This window comes from Motacilla alba, chromosome 3 (assembly GCF_015832195.1).
Source record: "Motacilla alba alba isolate MOTALB_02 chromosome 3, Motacilla_alba_V1.0_pri, whole genome shotgun sequence".
Classification (NCBI taxonomy): domain Eukaryota; kingdom Metazoa; phylum Chordata; class Aves; order Passeriformes; family Motacillidae; genus Motacilla; species Motacilla alba.
The window spans coordinates 102,079,993-102,098,820 of NC_052018.1; the positions used below are offsets into that span (position 1 = coordinate 102,079,993).

At 41.2% G+C, this 18,828-nt stretch overlaps 1 protein-coding gene across 4 annotated transcripts in view; it reads right to left on the bottom strand.

Moving 5' to 3' along the window:
• Nucleotides 1–7,708: 7,708 nt before the first annotated feature.
• Nucleotides 7,709–18,828, bottom strand: part of LOC119699891 (follicle-stimulating hormone receptor) — an 80,050-nt gene continuing 68,930 nt past the window's right edge. For all 4 annotated transcript variants that reach the window (XM_038133938.1, XM_038133937.1, XM_038133936.1 and 1 more), the window contains 2 exons: nucleotides 15,852–16,037; nucleotides 7,709–10,055 (listed from right to left, as the gene is read on the bottom strand). In XM_038133938.1, coding sequence (XP_037989866.1) covers nucleotides 8,828–10,055; nucleotides 15,852–16,037 — 1,414 coding nt within the window. In that variant the 3' untranslated portion in view covers nucleotides 7,709–8,827. The remainder of the gene's footprint in view (nucleotides 10,056–15,851; nucleotides 16,038–18,828) is intronic.

Genomic DNA, 18,828 nt, shown 5'->3' on the forward strand with positions numbered 1-18,828 from the left:
CAGATACAAATCTATGTTAGAAGCAATGACAAGCCCACAAGAAAGATTTGCTGGGGGTTTCATGATCTTCCAGCCCTTTAACCACCCTCTTGCAGAGGAAAGGGTGTTGGCTTGAAGAGGCTGAGAGCTGAGACACTCAAATCAAACATTCCTTCCCTTTGCTTTCTTCCCTCTGTTTGTTTTTTCTTTTATTCATACAGCTTGAAGAGATAGGAGTTCAGATGTCCCTGTAGCCTGTCTGCCACCTTTCTGTGATTTTCAGCTCAAAAAAAGGCTGCTCTAATCCTAGGCAATAGGTAGGAGTCACTTGACTTTTGGAAGAGAATTTTACCACACATTTTACTTTAAATGAGTGTGTTTTAAATAGCTCTGGTGCTATTGTGTGATGCAGAGCCCTGGAGCCCGAGGTGCACATAAACAAATGCGTATTAGGAGTGGCTTGGGGTGACAGGACAGCCAAGGGACATTTGTCATAGGCGAAAGACAAGCCTTCCCTCCTCAACATGCAATTTGCTGCAGTGCAGAGGGCCAGCACAAAACTTACACGTCATGTCAGCCCCACTTTAAAAGGTCATTTTTTGTGGAAATAGTCCTTGTGCTGGTTCTCTGAACAGGGATGGATATTGGTCTCTGTGCAGAGCATTGCTTACTCTAGGAGGCCCTGCTTAAAAAATTAAACTTTTTTTTTTTTTTTTTGTGAGCCGTCTCAGTGCAAATGTTTTCACTCCTCTCGTAAGAATTATTTTTATAGCTTTATTTTAAGTAAGAGAAATTTCATTCTCCTTGTCGTCCTCTTCCCTCCTTCTCCAACACTTTTCCCTCGGAGTTTGCCAACATTAAAAAGAAGTAGAAAACCTTTAAAAGCCTCACTTAGACTCTCTCCTCAGACAGCCATGTTCTCTTTGCTCACTGAAGAGCATGGGACATGGAAGATTTTTCTTCAATACCACCTGGTTTCTAGTTACAGCCTTAAGAAAATCATTCTACTTCTAAAACATGGCAAAAGCTCCTGTTAAGTGCACCTTGTTTTCCTGGATTCCATCCATCCATCCATCCATCCATCCATCCATCCATCCATCCATCCATCCATCCATCCATCCATCCATTTTCCACCTTCCCTCTCTCCCTCCTTACCTCCCTCCCTTATTTGCAATGCTCCTCGCCCTAGTAGCAGTGAGTGCTTCTCCAGGCTTATGTTTCAAAAGCCTTTTTATTCTTTTGGTCTTTTGGGAGGGGAAGAAAACCATGAGAGTAAGAAGGGCGCTGCTGGAGACCTGCCTTTGTGTCAGCAAGTATTAACTAAAGTAGGGCAGATCATCATCTTGCCTCATGTAAAACCCTTCCCTCAAACAGTTTCCCGAGACTAAGGGGATACTAAAACCACAGCCCTCAGAGGAGATCTCCCCGTGAATGTCCATGAATTCTGGACAGCTGAGGTCCCTCTGGAGCTCTCTTCCTCCCTTGTTCACTGTTGTCTACATGCAAGTGTTAACTGGAGCTCTGCAGACCTGAGGGAAGTGTGGAGATTGCATTATGCAAACAGCCTCAGCTCCTTGCTCGCAGCCTCAGGCGCTGCCATCTGTGCCTGGTTGGCAAGGGGAAGCCAGACACAGCACTGGTGGTGCTTCTCACCTTTTGAAAAAAGTGACAAAGGGTCTTTAATTATGAAAGAAGGAACCAGAAGCCACTGGGCTGCAACTCACAGGGGGACTCTTCACAGAAAGGAAATGTATTTGCTGATGAATTATTCTGAGAAAGGAAGCGAACCAAAGGATTCCTGGATGGTTATTTTCCCGAAATGAGGTCAGACCTAATTAGTTGCATAATTAATTGTCTGATTGCCTAACTAGTTAACTCTTAGAGACCTTTATTGACTCCTGGTGACAAATGCATGCACACGTGTTTTACAGGAGAGGTCCCAGTGTGCTTTACAAACTGTAGCTCCAGCACTGTGAGCTCTGGGACACAGCACTGGTGCTGCTGTGTGATACATGGAGGTTTATCTACAACAAGGAGAGATGCAAAATTGTAATTACATATGTTTACATGTGAGATTTGGCTGCCCTTCAAGTGTCCTTTGAGGTGTTTGAGCAAGGTGTCCTTTGAGGTGTTTGAGCTGTGCTGAACACAGGTCACCTATTTCCTCCTCAGCTTCTCATGACTACACAGCTCGCCCTCCTCAGGGACGAAGTCAGGTCTCTTCTGGTGAATATCAAAACAGGACTAGCACCTTCAGTTTGGAAACTGGGAGGTCTCTTGTGAGGATCTGAAAATGATGACACTTGTTTGGCTTACACAAGTGCAGAAAGGATGGTGAAACCGAGAGCAAAAGCACTACTGAACTCGCGTAATGGGGTGCTGTAGGACAGACACTGAAGCTGAGTGCTAGTTATGATGGTATTAAGTGTGTGGAAAAATATTTTAAGGGTTCTCATGAAGAAAAAAACCACATTGCTGGGAGAAAATAGAGTACTGACACCTTGAAGACTTTTTCAGTGGCTAACGAGTGTTTTGGTTGACTCCAGTGTAAGCACATGAAAAGATGCCACCATCCACAGAAGGAAGGAAAACTGGTACTAAAAGTGGTGGTTGTGGGCAGCAGTGGTTTTTTAAGGAAAGAAGGAAGGAAGAACAAGCATTCTGAAAGAAAGGTAATGTTGGGTAGCAGGAGAAGTTGCTGGGAAAAAAAACCCCAAAACCTTGTTTAAATTGATGTGGTTGAAAACAGTACCATATGCCACCTCTAGAAAAAAGCCTAGTTCAAAACAATTTTTTGCCCAGCCCAGGCTGTTAACTCTGCAGAGAAAGAGTCTTTCAGAACAGCTACAGCAGTGGGCAAAATCACTGTTTCTGATGCCATTGTTAAACTTTATATTTGGCACAGCCTCCTGACAGACAGACCCCATGGTTATAGTCAGAGACACCATGGATCAGTGAATCCTCTCTGACGGTAGGCCTTGGTGGCAGGAATGAAAAAATAGAATGGCTTTGGGCTTTTCTTTAAGGAGAGTTTTGGTAGTTCTTGGAGCATTTGGGGGTGATTTAAAAACTGCTCTAATTTGGGTGTGCTTTTCTAGCTTTTGATGTCCCCATTTTATCCAGACTATGTTTTCTCCCTCCTCCTTCTGCAGCCTCCCCAGGGCAGCCTCCCTCATGCCACCATGACATCTGTGGGACAAGACAAAAATGCAGCTGGCAGTGTGGGAGAGGAAAATTGTGAATCACCTATGTAAAAATTAGGGCTTTTTTCCTGCACCAAAGTCCAGGGAATATGTAGAGTCAGAGAGAGGGATCTATTCACATCACCCTGATTTTTGGAAGTTGTGTGGCTCAAACAATGACTATTTCAAAGCAGAATGTCTCAAGCTTGGCAAAGGGCCAGTTATCCTCACAATGGTCACTCAAATAACCGAAAAAGAGAGACAGAGAAGCTGGAAGGCAGCACAAGAAGGCTTGTGCACCCCAGAACAGAGAGCTATGAGCAGCGTTCTGGTCTTCCAGCTGCTGATTTCTGAAGAAGTGTTTCTAAGGGATGTGGATTCTGTTCCTTACATGGCTGCAGGTAAAAGCAGAGCACTTCCAAGCACAGACAGCACAAACCATCATTGTGGAAAGGGACAAGATAGGGTAAAGCTGAGGCAATGAAATGGCAGGAGTATAGATGCCCAAGGAGTGTGTGCCTGTCCACACAGCATAGACAAGAAAAGAACAAAATGTGAGCATTTAAAGCTAATCAGGCATTTGTAGCTCACAAAAAATACACAGAATTGCAGTGCAAAGGTGACTGGTGCAGTGTGGTGCCTAGATGGCCCCTAAAGAAGCTACTATCTCTTTTTCCAGAGACATCACACACTCTCTCATATCAATATTTTGCTTTTAAACCCCACTGACTTTACCTTTAAATTTTATCTCTCCATATAATTTTTCCATGCAAATTTCTATTGCTTTCTTCCCAGAGCAGCTAAACTGTCCCTTTAATGCAGAATTTTAGCATTGGATATTCAAATGACTCAACAGAAATGTCCATATTGCTCAATTCTGCCCTGCAATCTTCCACCCACTCACAAATACAGCACATTCCCATCTGTGCACTGCTCTCATTGTGAACTTGTTGATTTTTCCTGTTCTTTTTTTGGTGGAGGTATGACCTGGTGCAGGTGTTCAGGCTGGGGTAACAAAAACCCAGGTAACACATGGCAAACTCTGCATGAGGCAGAAAACAAAAAATACAATATTTTAGTTACAGCAAGGTTAAACAAAGCATATATCTCATGAGCTGGGCCTGGAAACACATTTTTCTCTCACCCAGCATAATTTGTCTTGGAAAACCAATGCTTTACAAAAGATTTTCAATGGACTTGGAGAAGTGGAGGGAAAAGGGCTCCTCTGCAGTTTCTTAAAGTTTGAAATCCATTCCTGAGTACTTTTATGCCTAATTAAAGGTCACCTACTGGTTTGTGAACAACTGTTAATGAAGAGTTTAATTATCCAGATGACAGCTATAAAATTCTGCTCCTGTGCTTGAATATTTTAAAGCAACAACGCCCAGATTTTCAAATATGTGCTTGTAGCCAAGTACTTAGACAAAAGCTCTCAGGGAAGAAGAGTGTGTATGTGCAATTCCCATTTGCATACACAATGGGAGATTGCATATGCCCATATTAAAGATGCAAATCTGTGAGGAGGTTTGTATGTGCTTGCTTGACCATTTGAACCAGACCTACCTTTCCTTTCTGTTCTTTCATTCAGGGAGGGGAGGGATGGTTAAATTATTCCTTGAGGATAAATCATTTCGCATTATTAACTCTTCTTAACAACAAAGCTGCATAAATTAAATGTAAGATTATCTGCTGTGTCCTCAGTGGAATGATTAGGAGGGAATCTACAGGAAAGAAATGTGGTCAAATGATTTGAAGACTTGCTAAATGGGATGCAAATCTCATCTTGAATTCTTAACAAGCTCAAACACAGACCTGCCTTCTAATGAGCAAACTCTGCTTGGCATATCTGTGTAACCCCCAGAGCAAAGTTGTAAAGAAAATGGATCATGGTTCATTTTCTCTACCAAGTCAGGATTTTGTTTTTATTGGCACTTTTGACCAGGTGCTCCTGATGCTCCTATTACCTTTACCCGTGGTGGCAATTTTTGTGATGCTGCTTTTAGTCTGCCAAGCTGAAGTGGACCCATCTCTCCTTTCCCTTTACAACACCTGATGAATGTTTATTGGGGAGGTCAGGTTTGGGTTCTCCACAAGGCACATGCCTGAAGGGATGATGTTTCTATTAAAAAGATCAAGAAGCTGCTTTTTGTGTCCTCACTGCCAGCACAGTCTCTTTGTGTCACTCTGGTGATGGCACCATAAGGGCAAACAGAATCATAACTCTTTAACTCCACATTTTTGGGGGCTTGAGGAAGACCAAAATACAATAAATGGCCACAATGAATGTAAATTATACCCAAAATAGACAAATTCTCCATTTTTTCCTGTGAATCAGAGCTAGGCTTTAACTCAGTTTCCTTGTTACCTTTGGCCTGTCTCTCCTACTCACATGAGCATATGTGCACACACAGACACACACTTACTTGTTTGAACAAAATACTAAACCAAAGAGAATTACAAGCCCTGGCTCTAAAAATGAGGGGCAAAAAATTAGAATGCATCACATAAGAAGAGCCGTTCATATGAATTAAAGAGGAAAAATATGCCTGTCTGAGTTCTGAAAATGGTTAACATCTCATTTCCTAAGAAATACGGGTTAATACAAGAGATTTGTTAAAACAAAGACAGGTCAGTCCTCCTGTGTTATTTGCTGAAGAGGTTTCAAGCACACCTTTCTGTGCTTTGTTAACTCTCCAGGAGGCTACAGGAGGGTTTTCTCTGCAGAGTCTCTCATCCATAGGTCACGGTGACCTGACTGTGGGGGCTGCACAGCATAAATGGAACTCTCCAGATAAGCAGCAACATTTATTGCACACTTTGTCAACATATCTCTGGCCACACACTTGTTCTCAAGGCACTCTGTTTTGATATTGGTTTTATTAAAATAGATTTCAGAAAGGGAAATGTAAAATAGTTTAGAGATTGCAACATAAACATGTTGTTCAAGAGCTGTTGAAACCCACACAAAACACTGCAGGCTTTTTTGTACATTACAAGCATGGACAAAATGTATCCTGAGGGTTTTTTTTTCTTATACTGCTTTCTTCAAATTAAACAAAAAAAAATAGATACAAAAAGACCAATATCTCACACAGGGAAGGACACAGGTCCCACAATGTCCTTCACAATCTGGAAAATTATTAAAATTAAAATCAAAAGAATAGCTAAAGCCAAGGAGATCTAAAGACTAGAAGAGAGAGAATTTTGTCTTGGTAACTGCACAGTCAATCTCTCACCTTTGGAGCTGCCACCAGAGCTCCTGAGCAGCATGTGTGGGCAGGATGACATGTCCTCCATGAGGCATGGGGTCCAATTTTGCAGGCTTTACCTGCTCCTCAAGTATCAACTCACGAGTCCTCTGGCAGAAAGCCCATGGGCTAGGTGGCTCAGTCCCAGGCCCTGGTCTGACTCTGGGTACAAGACACAACCCTGCAAGTTCTCTTTTCAGGGATGTTAATTAGAAAAACATATTTAACTGTGTTCTGATTCTGCAAATGTCTGGGCAATGGGTTTGCATGAAGTAGATGGTCTGTATCAAGCTCATGTGCCTGATGTATCTGTGAGAGGATTTACCAGGCTGGCCTCTAGACTACTATGCTTGTGTTTTCCTGAGCTGCCAGGTCTCATTCCTGGTAAATGGACAGAGCTCAGCCAAAAAAAATTTGACATGACACACTACAAGAATTTTGCATATTTATCATCAAAAGTGGGGTAGTATTTACCAAAGAACATCCCTCATTTTTAGGCAAATAATAGATTCAGGACCCTTTAAAAATATAACTAGATTATTTGTAATTTTGGAACATCATCATTCAGTCACTTCCACAGGGATGTGTTTTAATGGCTGCACACCAGCCCACAGTATATGACATAATGCATTTGTGAAAAAAAAAAGATTCCTCTGAGTAGTCAGATGATCTTCCCAGAGATGAAGTGTCTTTTCCACTTTTCTTTTTCATTCTTCCTTTTCCTGGATCTTGGAGAGAGTGTTACTTGTGTTGAGTAATGAAATTTCCCCCGCCAAAACACACTGTCTTTGATCTCCCCTGTTTTATGCACTAGGGAGCTGATAGTTCCTTCCCTGGCTAGGACTGAATGAATAATCACCTCCTGTTGTTATTCACATAAGAGTCAGATGCTGAAATGTGAAACTGATGACAGGGGAAATTATGGATAGAAGCATCAAGATTTGCTACTGAAATTTTATGAGCTGTAGGTAGGAAACATTTAAAGCACATCACATTTAACCATGGAGACTCCAAGCTTTTATAATTTCATGGGGCAGAACTGTGAGTTGTATGTGAAATGGGAATGAAGCCCAGACTGCTCTCCTGGTGTTTTCTTTATGCCCACATATGCACACACAGACACATAATCAGCATGAGAAAACCCTACCCATCCATGAATCTTTATTGCAATTTAGAGTGATGAACCATGAAAATTAGATATTCAAATCACGTAAAAATTCTGTACATTCATTGAGATGTAAGTAAAAACCCCTGTAAAATCAAAAAATCTTGATTAATTTTTTTTCTTTCTTCTTTTCAACTTTTTTTTGGGGGATTGTTATTTCAACATATGCGGCTTGTGATTTATTTCAGGTCTTCCAATCTGGACCAGCATGTAATAATGTGTGCATGAAGGATTTTTTTTAGAAGGGAAGGAGAAATCCTAAAAGGAGTACACAAAAAATTAGGATTTCACATGAACTTTTGTGCGGGGATTTAAAAACCACAACGAGTGCAGTTGTTCTTTGTGCAGCCCAGGCAGTATAATACACAAATGCTGTTGTATGGCAAACCTGATTCACATGTCTTGGTGGAGCAGCCCATTGGCCTATGCTGGCGTATCCAAGGCTCCCAGACACACAAGTGAATTCAACTCAGTGAAAATAACTTTAAAGAACACCCTTTTTATTATGAAGGGTTTCTCTTGCCCTCATTCTTGCTCTTTCTTACCTTGAAAACAAACCCTAAACCAAACCAGCTCTTTAATACAAACTCAGATGAAACAGGTTTCTCTGGGCCTGCCAATCTAAACCAATACAAATACCACCCAAAGTGACACTTCTGTGCAGGGTAAGGCAGGTCCACACAGTGTGGAACAGCAAAGATTCAGCATAGCTGGAGATGCCTCCTGCCTCCCTGCTGTGCTCAACAGAAATGGAAACATCACGAGATATTCTCATTCCTAGCAAGCTTGTGCTGGAGGAGGACTTAAATTGGCCTTCTGTCTCCTGTAACCCCAGGAGATGTGATTAATGAAAAAAGCTAATTATCTGTATTGCTATAACACAATTCACAGGAAAAGAAATTGATTCTACATTTTTTTTGAAATTGTATATAACCACTACTTCATTATCAATAAGCAACTAACGTCTCCCTAGAATGAAAGGAATCTCTGCCTGCATGGTGGGAGATACCAGTTTATGATCTCATTTATTTCTTGAGACAGTTCTACATGAACACTTTGGCACCTTGTTCTTCAAGAACTGATGAAGATGATATGTCATCTCTGATGGTTGTTCATTGAACAAAAGTAGGGAATTGAAAAGAATTTTCTTTTCATAAAAAACAAGTTTGCATGTTATGCTGAAGTCATTATTCAAATTCACACACTTACAAGTGATTAGCACACTGCCTCAGACAGAAATTTATGCAAGCATTTCAGTTCAAGTGATTCAGGGGAACCAAAGAATAAATAGTGCCATCACCGTTTTTTGATGCAGGAGGGCAATGGCCATTTCTTGTGTGGAAAGTATGAGCAGACGAGGAGATCTCTGTTCTGTAAATCTGGGCCTGCATTTCACAGCAACCAAACTTGCTCAAGAGAATGAAGAAATCCCTGCGGAAAGTCTTGGTGAAAATGGCGTAGAGGAAAGGGTTAGCGCAGGAGTTGATGGGGTAAAACAAAACCAGGAGGATCTTGGAGTTGGACACTGTGATTAGAGGAACCTTGAGCGAGGCCGATATGGCAAAGAAAGATATTGGTGCCATGCAGAGGAAGTCTGTGAAGATCAGTATGGCCATGCGCTTGGCAATCTTGGTGTCGCTGTTGGAAGAGACGACGTTGGGGTTGCGCACGGTGAAGTAGATGCAGGTGTAGCAGACGCAAATAACGACGAACGCGAGTACGTTCAGCACTAAGAGAAACATAACGTAAGCCTGGGCAAACGGCGTTTCTATATCCATGGGCAGACAGATGCTGACCTTCATGTAGCTGCTGACCCCAAATATGGGAAGGAGCGCTACTGTGAAGGCGAACACCCAGCCAAAAATCATGACGATCACGGCGTGGCGCAAGCGCACCTTGCGGTGCAGCTGCATGGCGTAGGTGATGGTGTGCCAGCGCTCCAGGGTGATCACTGTCAGCGTGTAGACCGAGAGCTCACTCGCAAACACTGTGAAAAATCCTGCAGCGTTGCAGCCTGCCCCAGTCTGCCAGTCTATGGCATAGTTGTAGTACTGGCTTTTGGTCTGGATGTCTACAGAAGCAATAAACAGCAGGTAGATCCCTATGCAGAGGTCTGCAAAGGCAAGATTGCACATTAGAAAGCGAGGAACGGTGAGTTTGTATTGACTGCTTATTAAAATAATGAGGACAACAGTGTTCCCAGTAATAGCTAAAATGTTGATGAACCATATCAGGACTCTCAGAATGTTGTATCCCATGATATCTTCACATGGGTTGAAAGCATCGGGTTTAGGAGAGCAGACTACATTAACTACTTCATTGCATAAACCATAGTCAAATTCATTTTCTGCTGGGTCAAATCCTATGCCATAGTTGGAAATATAATCTTCAGCTGCAGACCTTCTCTGTAGTTTTTTGCCAGGCTTCTCCTCAAAGTCTTGCTTCACCTGAGATATGCTACATATGGGATGTAATTCGGTCCTGAAATTGTAAAAAGAGTAGAGTTGGAAGCTAAGAAACACAGTATGAGGCAAAAAACAAACACAAACCCCTCCAGTTTCCATTAACAGCGCAGTTTTTCTGGTTAGCTGATTATACAGATTACCCTGGAGCCTGAAATTAATAGTGCGGCTGGTCCCTATTTATAAAATACTACAAGAACATGTAAATGACTTGGAAACATCATAAACTGCACGGGAAAGGAAAACCTAATGTTTGCCTAATGCTCAGGATGCAGTTATCCACCTGGATAACACACTCTATAAGAAGCCTCCCTCGTTTGAAATGAATTTCTCACCTAAGCTGTCACTGACAAGCGTGTGGGCAATGCATGACAATGAGCACCAATGCAAGACTGAGCTTTGAGGAATGAGTCAAGTCAGTTGGGAATTGTCAAATTCCCTTTTTCCTAAAGGTTTTGATGACCACCATCTTGTAACTCTACCAGTGCACATAACTCCATTTTGTGCTGTTCATTTTTAGTATCTCACATTGTATTAGTGATTAGGCAGTAACACAAGTAAATAGCATAAATAAATTCATGCAGGATTCCAGATAATCTCGAGATGACAGATGCCAACAGAAACACAAGGCAGGGGAGACCATTTTGCTTAAAAACTGTTTTTTAAAATAAGTGGATTAGAAATACAGTGAAGTGAAGAAAAATCGAACCAAATCAAACCAAACCAAATCAAATCAAACCAAATCAAACCAAATCCAACCAAACCAAATCAAACCAAACTGAACGTTTTAATGGAAACAGTAGTTGTTTTTGTTTCTGTCAGAAAGTATTTTAAAAAAATTTTAGATTTTTTTTAGTAGCACAAGTAAATGCTAGCATTTTTGATAGTTTTGTGTTTGGCTTTGTTTTGTAGCATATTAGCTCTGTGCCCTTCTCCATGCATAGACCTACAGAAGAAACAAATATTTTGCCTGATGATAGAAAGATGATCAGTTCCAACAAGATCATAAATATCAAGAAATATCAAATATAAACATGAAATGAATGGTGAGATTTTACAACAGCTCTTTGGCTGCCTTAGAATTTGGTTGTCCCATGAACTTGTATCCACAGCTTTGGATGCAGACCTAATCTGAGTTATAGAATAAAATACTTGACATTTTGTTGTAAAACCAACCCAGTTCAGCTCCGCCTACATGCAGCTACTACCCAGACTGCAGTTTAGATGTGTAATTTCTAGGACAGGACCCCAGCTTATCTTCCACCCTGACTCTGGGTACAGTTGAGAAAAGAACTCTCTAGGCAAAGATTGTAAAGTTGAAATTTTTAACAACTGGTAGCAGCCTAAAAGGGAGAATTCTTCTTTGTAACCCAGTTTTACCTTTTGACTTTCTGCACTCACTACATCTTCCAAAAATTGAGTTTAAAGGGTCTGCAAGAAAAGAAAACTAATGAAGGTCCAGCACGAGATGGTGAGGGACATTTCCTATGAGATTCTGAACATCCTCTACTATTATCAATATTTTTTATCTTGCCTGTCAGCTGAGTCAGAAAACTGATTTTCTGTGAGGTCAAATATTCACTATGAAGGTCACAGTAGCAATAACAAGGCATTACATTCTGCTCTCCTGTGTTCTACTTGCATAAGGATGAGTGAAGGGTCCAGAGTATTGATCAATATATCAACAGTTCTCTGGCTGAAAGGGAATATAGGCTTTCAAGGAGCAATAACAGGAGAAAAAGTCCCTCATTTTTTAGTGCAACAGGCACTTGGGGGCACTGAAAGCTACAGCAGTTGGTGGTTCTTTGAAAATGAACCGAGGGAAATGTTTGTAGCCAATTATTTCCCAGCATGAGGCAAAAATAAACTTTTTCTAAAATTTTGGAGGCATTACCTGGACCTAAATATATACCCAGGCAAGAGTGATTCGTAAGGACAATTAAATATTTCTGATTATTACAATTCAATAATTCTTGCCTTATTTTTACAGCCAGTATCCCAAATAAAAGCAGGGTCCCAAGGAATATGGTGTTTGCTCCAGGGAAGGGTAATGGGAAGTATCCTTGTTCCCTGTATTGGGAGCAGGTAAGATGAAACTCCCAAGGGAAGGAAGAGCCATCCTCTGATACTGACTCTTTGTCATATCTCTGCCCTCTGTTTCTCACCCTTTGGGCTGTACAGTGCACTCAGAGCAGCAAGTTAAAACATTATTTCCCAAGGGATGTGGGGGTCCTTGCTTCCTATTGCGACCATGGGTGTCATAATATAGTTTATTCATTCCCTCTCTTTGTAAACTTTCCTTACTGTTTAACATTATTTTGCTCAAGTAAACTAGAAAAATAAACTGCAGAAAGGGCAACCTAGAGAACAAAATTGAAATTGGCGGAGTGCTCTGACAAAAATAAACAAAAATTACTACCTTTGTACAAGTTGTTATTTAAGTTGTTATTTTATGTGCCTTGTCTGGATCTGCTGGCAGCAGGATCTTGTGTGCTGAGAAACATGCTCTGCAGAATAAATAGTCTTGACCTGTGTTCTGTAATAAGTCCTATCTCAAGCCAATCATCCTCACCAAAAAGTGCCATTAAGTGAGTTGTGAGCAACTGATAGTATGTTCTTGTGAGATGGGGCCCAAACACCATTCCTGATGCCAGCACATTTTTTGAAAAAGTAGGAATTCAAGTGACAGCTCCTCCAAAGAATAACGATCAAGTGTAAGGACAGAGTCATATCAATGCCATTCTTTTGGGCAGAAGGTGATCTTTATGTCAAAGAAAGCCAAAATCTTGCTGAAGTTTGTAATGGCCTATGTCAAGTTGAGGGTTTTAACATCCGGCCTCTGCCCTATCCATACTTCAAGGATATTATTTTCCAGTCACAGAAAAACGTGAGGGGAGTTCAACATACTGTACTAGACTTGTCTTAAGAATGCAGCTTATCTTTTCTTACACCAGCACCATATTATTCAAACTACAGATCAATATTTAGCATGTAATCCTGATTGGAATGAGAAAAAAAATCAAAACTGTCTTATGTTTTAAATGTGTTTCTTAGACTGGCAGAACTGTGCTTGATGTGGCATCCTCCAAAACTTAGAAAGCACTGTTGCTGTAACAGGTTTAAGCTTTCCATTATCACAACAGCACCTGTTTGCTGCTGCAGACAGTTTTTGGAGAGGTGATTGAGCATGACCCACTATGGTAACTTATTTTATCTGGGGATTTGAGTGCTGCAAAAGTCCAAAAAGGGGAAATCAAACATGAATGGGCAGCCAGAAAGGGGCTGCACATCCCTGTCTTAATTCCTTCCCAGAGTTCTCATGTGAACACCAGCTACTGCTGTAATCCTTAGAAAATCACTTTTTGGGGTGATGAGGCATCCTTTTTATACTCCCTGGACTACCTGAAAGTATTTTGTGAGCCAAATGGCCACAAGGAATGACCGTCTCCTGTGAAGGTGCACGACAAGCCAGGTCGCACCAGAGCTCCCATCACCACAAGCAATGCCTGATGCTCTGAGCCAAGCACAGCTCTCACCAAAGGAATATTACACATTGTGTGATCAAGCACTATGCAAACTATTAATAAATTCTAAACAGCCTGAGAAGCCTTCAGTGCACACGCAGCTTGTGCCAGCTGTCATGAAAACTGCTTTGAAATGAAAGAGGGTGTAGCTACTGTATGTGTGACTAATCTCTGCTGAAGTGTATGGTAATACTTTCAGTCTTCAAACCAAACACATGCATCCACTTTCTCTCTTTAATCTGGAGAGAGGATCTCAGTTTCACACCAATTTCACTACAAGAGACATGACTGTATGAAAGAAATGAAAATTTTTAATCATGTTAAAAAGAAGCTGACAGGAAGGGCTCATGTAAGTAATGGGTTCTTATAAGTAATAGGCTCTCATTTTGTATTTATGCCTAATGTTTGGTAGAAAATACAAATGGTAACTATTAAAGGCATGGATAAATATGTTCTGTTGGCCAGGGAGGTAGAGTTGTGACCAGACTTGCTCCAGAAGCAGCCCCACCATGGCATGGTGTTCCAGCCCAGCTTCGAACATCCGCACTGGTGCTATGTGAGTTCTTCACAGGTTTCTTGGCATTTCTTTGCAAAATTACACTTACCCAGGCTGTGGAAAGGGCTGTATTATGTTCTCCTTGCCTTCTTGCTAGCCAGGGAAAGGCTTCCAAAAGTGGGGCTGTACTAAGGGGGAAGTGAGTGCTGTGGACTTGAATTCTGTGTGCAAGTGTGTGGCATGGAAGTTTTTCAAAGCCCAAATGAGGGGACTAGATACTGAGAGCTTACCACAGGGTCAGGACTATTTCCTCCTGTAGCTTCCCTTCAATAGCAACTCTTACTTTGTTTTTGATACGTCCAGTTGCCTAACTTAAGGGGTGGATTCTGGGATATGGGTCCTGATTAGGTCCAAGCAGCCCAGAAGCCAATACCTTTGAAAATATGAATCAGAGTGATATCAGTGTTCCTTTGCAGATCCAGAACTAAACATGCTTTCATTGGAAAATAACACTTTGCCACCAGTTCTGGAAGGACTGGACCCATTTCTGCTTAGAAGTCAGCAGGCACTGTGTCTGCATAAGACTGCACAAGTGTGTGAAAACATCACCTGCTGATCAACTGTTCTAGTGAAAACTTGGCATTTTGGATCAAAAATGGGTGATGGGGGACAGAATCCGTCAGATACTTCTGTCATCACTGCAGTCTCCAGCATCACACTTGCACTCTTTACACAGTTTTGTAAACACGTGTAGATGACATTTATTAGCTATCAGCAAACTCAGTTATCTTCTCTTGTCTGGAGACAATACAATGCTAAAAGTAAAATATAGAACTATTAAAGGATATTAAAATAGAAGCTATTAAAAGTTTGTGCTTTCTCTGCATGGATTTACTTTTCTTTGAAGTTTTATGCCACTTCTGATGTCTTGAATTGTAACCATGGTTCATACTTTTTTTTCTCTTATGGCAAAGTCCAAGCCTTTCAGAACATCCAGTAAAGGAAGAATTTCAAACAATACCAAGGGTTTTTGTTGGAACCAGATTCTCATGTTTTCCAGTGGCACAGATTAAGGAGGTTCATTAACTACTCAACGTGAACATTTCAAGACTGTATGACCGAGGTGAAAATACTCAATGATACCTAAAGCCTCACTGCAACTTGGTAATGGTAAACTAAAAATAGCATGGAAAATTGCCTTTGAAGTCTAAAAAAGCACCTTAGCCTCCCACCCTACTCTGTTGATTTGTGTGAAATGGATCTGCTCAGAAAACATGTCCCAAATTGCTGCGAATATGAACTCAACAGATGATATATCTGTGATGCTTGGCTGGGCAGTGCTCCAACATCAATGAGGCTTTCTTAAAGAAGAACTTGGGATCACTCAGTGGTCCTGTTGCCCTCCTGGACTGATGAACAAGCGTTGACCAGCTTCTCTACCAACACAGCCTTCCCCCTCCAGCTATCTTCGGAAAAATTTATCAAATGTTTCCTGGTCAATGTCTTCAGTGTGGCTCCAGGCTCGTCCCAGTGAAAGATGGATTTATGACAGGTGAGGGCAGAGTTGTGTCTGGAGAAAGTGCTGATGCTATCAAAATTTAGTAATTCCCTGCAATGGAGAGGCAGTGCACTGTGTAGCATGCACAAACCTTTACATATTGTGTATTCATTTATTTCCATCCATTTACTTACCTGCACTGAAGAGACCTTTTCTATCCACATTTTGAGGAATTTTATTTAATTCACTATCAACTGCTGAAAAGCACCAGAAAGAAAAACAAATTAAATCACTTACTTTTGTCTTTTCCAGTTTGTAAATGCACAGCAATGGCTAGGATAGGTGAAGTTTGCCTCAATCAAAGATCTAAATTTGCTTAAGTCAGGAAGCTTTTTTAAATTGTATGTAGACCTTGCTCTTAGCTTCTTAATGAGTTCTAATCCATGACTTGGCAGGAAACTGATTTTCGTGCTGGAAATATCCCTTTAAGAAAACATATGAAAATCTTGGTAAAAAGCAAATTTACTGCTCAGTAATGGATATGTGTTTTAGACTGTCCTACTCATTCTCAGAGTAGTGACTGGAAACAGATCAGCTGGAAATCTACACTGAAAAGATGATCCAGTGCTAAATTGGGTGCATATAGCTCCAGTAAACTGAGCTAATATCCATATCCATTGCAAACAACAATCAAATGATGTTAGTCTCTGAGAACAAAAGAAAAAAATCCCATAATGTTCTGGATAAAAATTAGCAGGCATATAAACTATTATTGCAATATGATGCTGGGTTTAGTAAATATCCAGAAACTGCAGCAATCTTCCTATAATACTGTTAAAGGACATAAAAAAAAGGCTGATAAGTCACAATAGAAGTTTGCTATGTGAACATCACATCATGGGAAGGCTGCTGTGGAAAAGGCAATAAACACAAAGAGAGAAGCTCACATGTGGCTACAGGTTGGGGATATCAGATTTTGTACTCATTAGGAAGAAAAACATTAAAGAGAGACAGGGGTAGCATTGTTCAGGCTGTTAGGAATAAAAAAAAAATCCCAACAAAACCTTCTTGGAGGTTTAGAAAACAAATTTAGCAGAGACTGAAGCAAAGAAAGGGGCACGACTGCAGGAGGTTGAGAGAGATGTTGTTATGTGAAAGGCAATTACTGTGGGACAGGCCATCAGAGGCAGTGATGGAATCAGCAGCCATGAATGGACTAAAGAGAGCATTAGAAGGGCTTTTAAAAGGAAACATGTTCTGCATACACCTAATCATGACTTGTGCCATGCAAGCGAAGAAAAGGAAGAAGGACCGAGGGTGCTCCATCTCCAGGCTAAGATATACTTGAAAATCCCCAAAACTCCAGACTGTAGCAGCTGGGGCAAAACATCTCTGCATTTCCCTTACTGGGACACAAACCATGTCCCTCAGGTCATGACAACCTGAGATCAACTCCTTTCTCTGAAGAGCAAAGGTAAAAGTGAATTGCACAAACTAATTCTTCCTCCTTTAAGCCCTGCACTCTCAGCCTGAGACTGATCCAGGATGCAGTGTTTGCTGAGGCTGCTCTGCTCCTTATTCTCCAAGAAAAGAAAAGATTTCTGCCTAATCAAGGAATTGGACTGACAATATTTGCAGTTTTCTCCATGTCCCCTCAAAGATACAGTTTCCAGTGCATCTTTGACAGTGTGATGTCAGGACATTTGACTTGATCTCTATCACCCAACATGCACAAATTGTTTTTATTATCACATTAATACAGGAGAGTGGTACCATGTGAGAGGGAGACCAGGTTTTAGCAGCATGTAATAAAGTTTAGGCAGTTGCTATGTACCACACACCCATTTGCACCTCTGTTCTCTGGTCTAGAAAGCAAAATTAATACCAGGAAAGGGCTCTGCTTGAGCACCAGCCAAGCCAAGCCTAAGATGTTCATAGGCAGATGATAAGGCAGTTTGTAAAATTGGTAAAGGTGGTCTTGTGTCCATGCTGTGCCCACAGTTGAGGCTTTACATCCAGGCTCTGAAGGAATGTGCCACCTCCAACAAGTGGACAATGGGCTGTGGCAGCAGAGGAGCAAGCACAAACTCCACGCCACTGCCCCAGGTGGGAGCGTGACTTTTACAGAAGACAGACCAGTGCATTCCAAAGTGCTATGAACTTCTGCAGGGCAGGCTGAGAGAAGCCACACCTCTCACAGAAGAGGTCCTGGGGCCCTGGGCCTGTTTCTACAGGAGCTAAACCCAGCAGCTGATGAGAAATTTTGGGCCATTGATTTCTACCTTGGATGCTTGAAGAGGTAATTAGGCTGCAATGAGCAGCCTCAATTTTCACTCGTGCTGACTACTGCCCTCAGTGGTCTGCCTAATGGAAACTGTCACCAGAGTATGTGCTCATGAGTCAAAAACTAAACAGCAGGTTTCTGCTTAAATCCACAGACAGCATCTCTCATGGCATCATTAAGAGAATGTGTAACTTCATAGTTTTGAACAAGAGCACAGAAAAAAAATGTTTTCATTGGCTTGTTAGCTAAAAAGCATTACTGCATCCAAATTGGTATTACACTGTGTGGAAATAAATATCAATAGGAATAGCACTTAAAAATATCTAAAAGTTTTCTGAATCTTTCATCATCTCTAAATAGTTTCAGAGATATAAAATAGTTTTTCCACAAAAAAATTGTTACTTCCTATTTAAGAAACTTTTCTTTTTAAGCTCATTATCACACATAAACAGACATGAGTTAGGGAAAGTGCTTTGCATACCCCTGTGGGGTTTTTTTCAGTATGTCTGTGAGGGATAGCTATGGTTACACCACTGAAAAGCCCCAAAAAGCAAACACAGACATTGTGCAGGTGGTTTAGTAAATTATTCCACTGAGTTACCATACACACCTCTGCACAGAGGTTCTTTGGGATGCTGTTCTCTAGTTGGAGGCTTGATAAATTAAATAAGCCTGATGAACAAGATTATAAAGTGGCAGTAGGAAATCAAAACAGAAGGCATCAGCAATTGAAATACATGTTCTTGTGTTATTGTTGCTTGGCTGTGAATCAGCCTTGACAGCAGCCAGTGCAGGAACAGCAAAATTAATCTACCTTCTCTTCCAATCACTTCCCTTTCCCACTGGGAGTCTCTGTTGGATTAGCAGAAGTACTGGCCAGTTGATGAGGTCTGAAAGACACCGACAGAAATGGCAAAAAATAGCTTCTGGAGCAGAAATCAGAGCAGGATAGGCGGACTGGGGAGAACAATTTTCTTCATGCTTGTATCT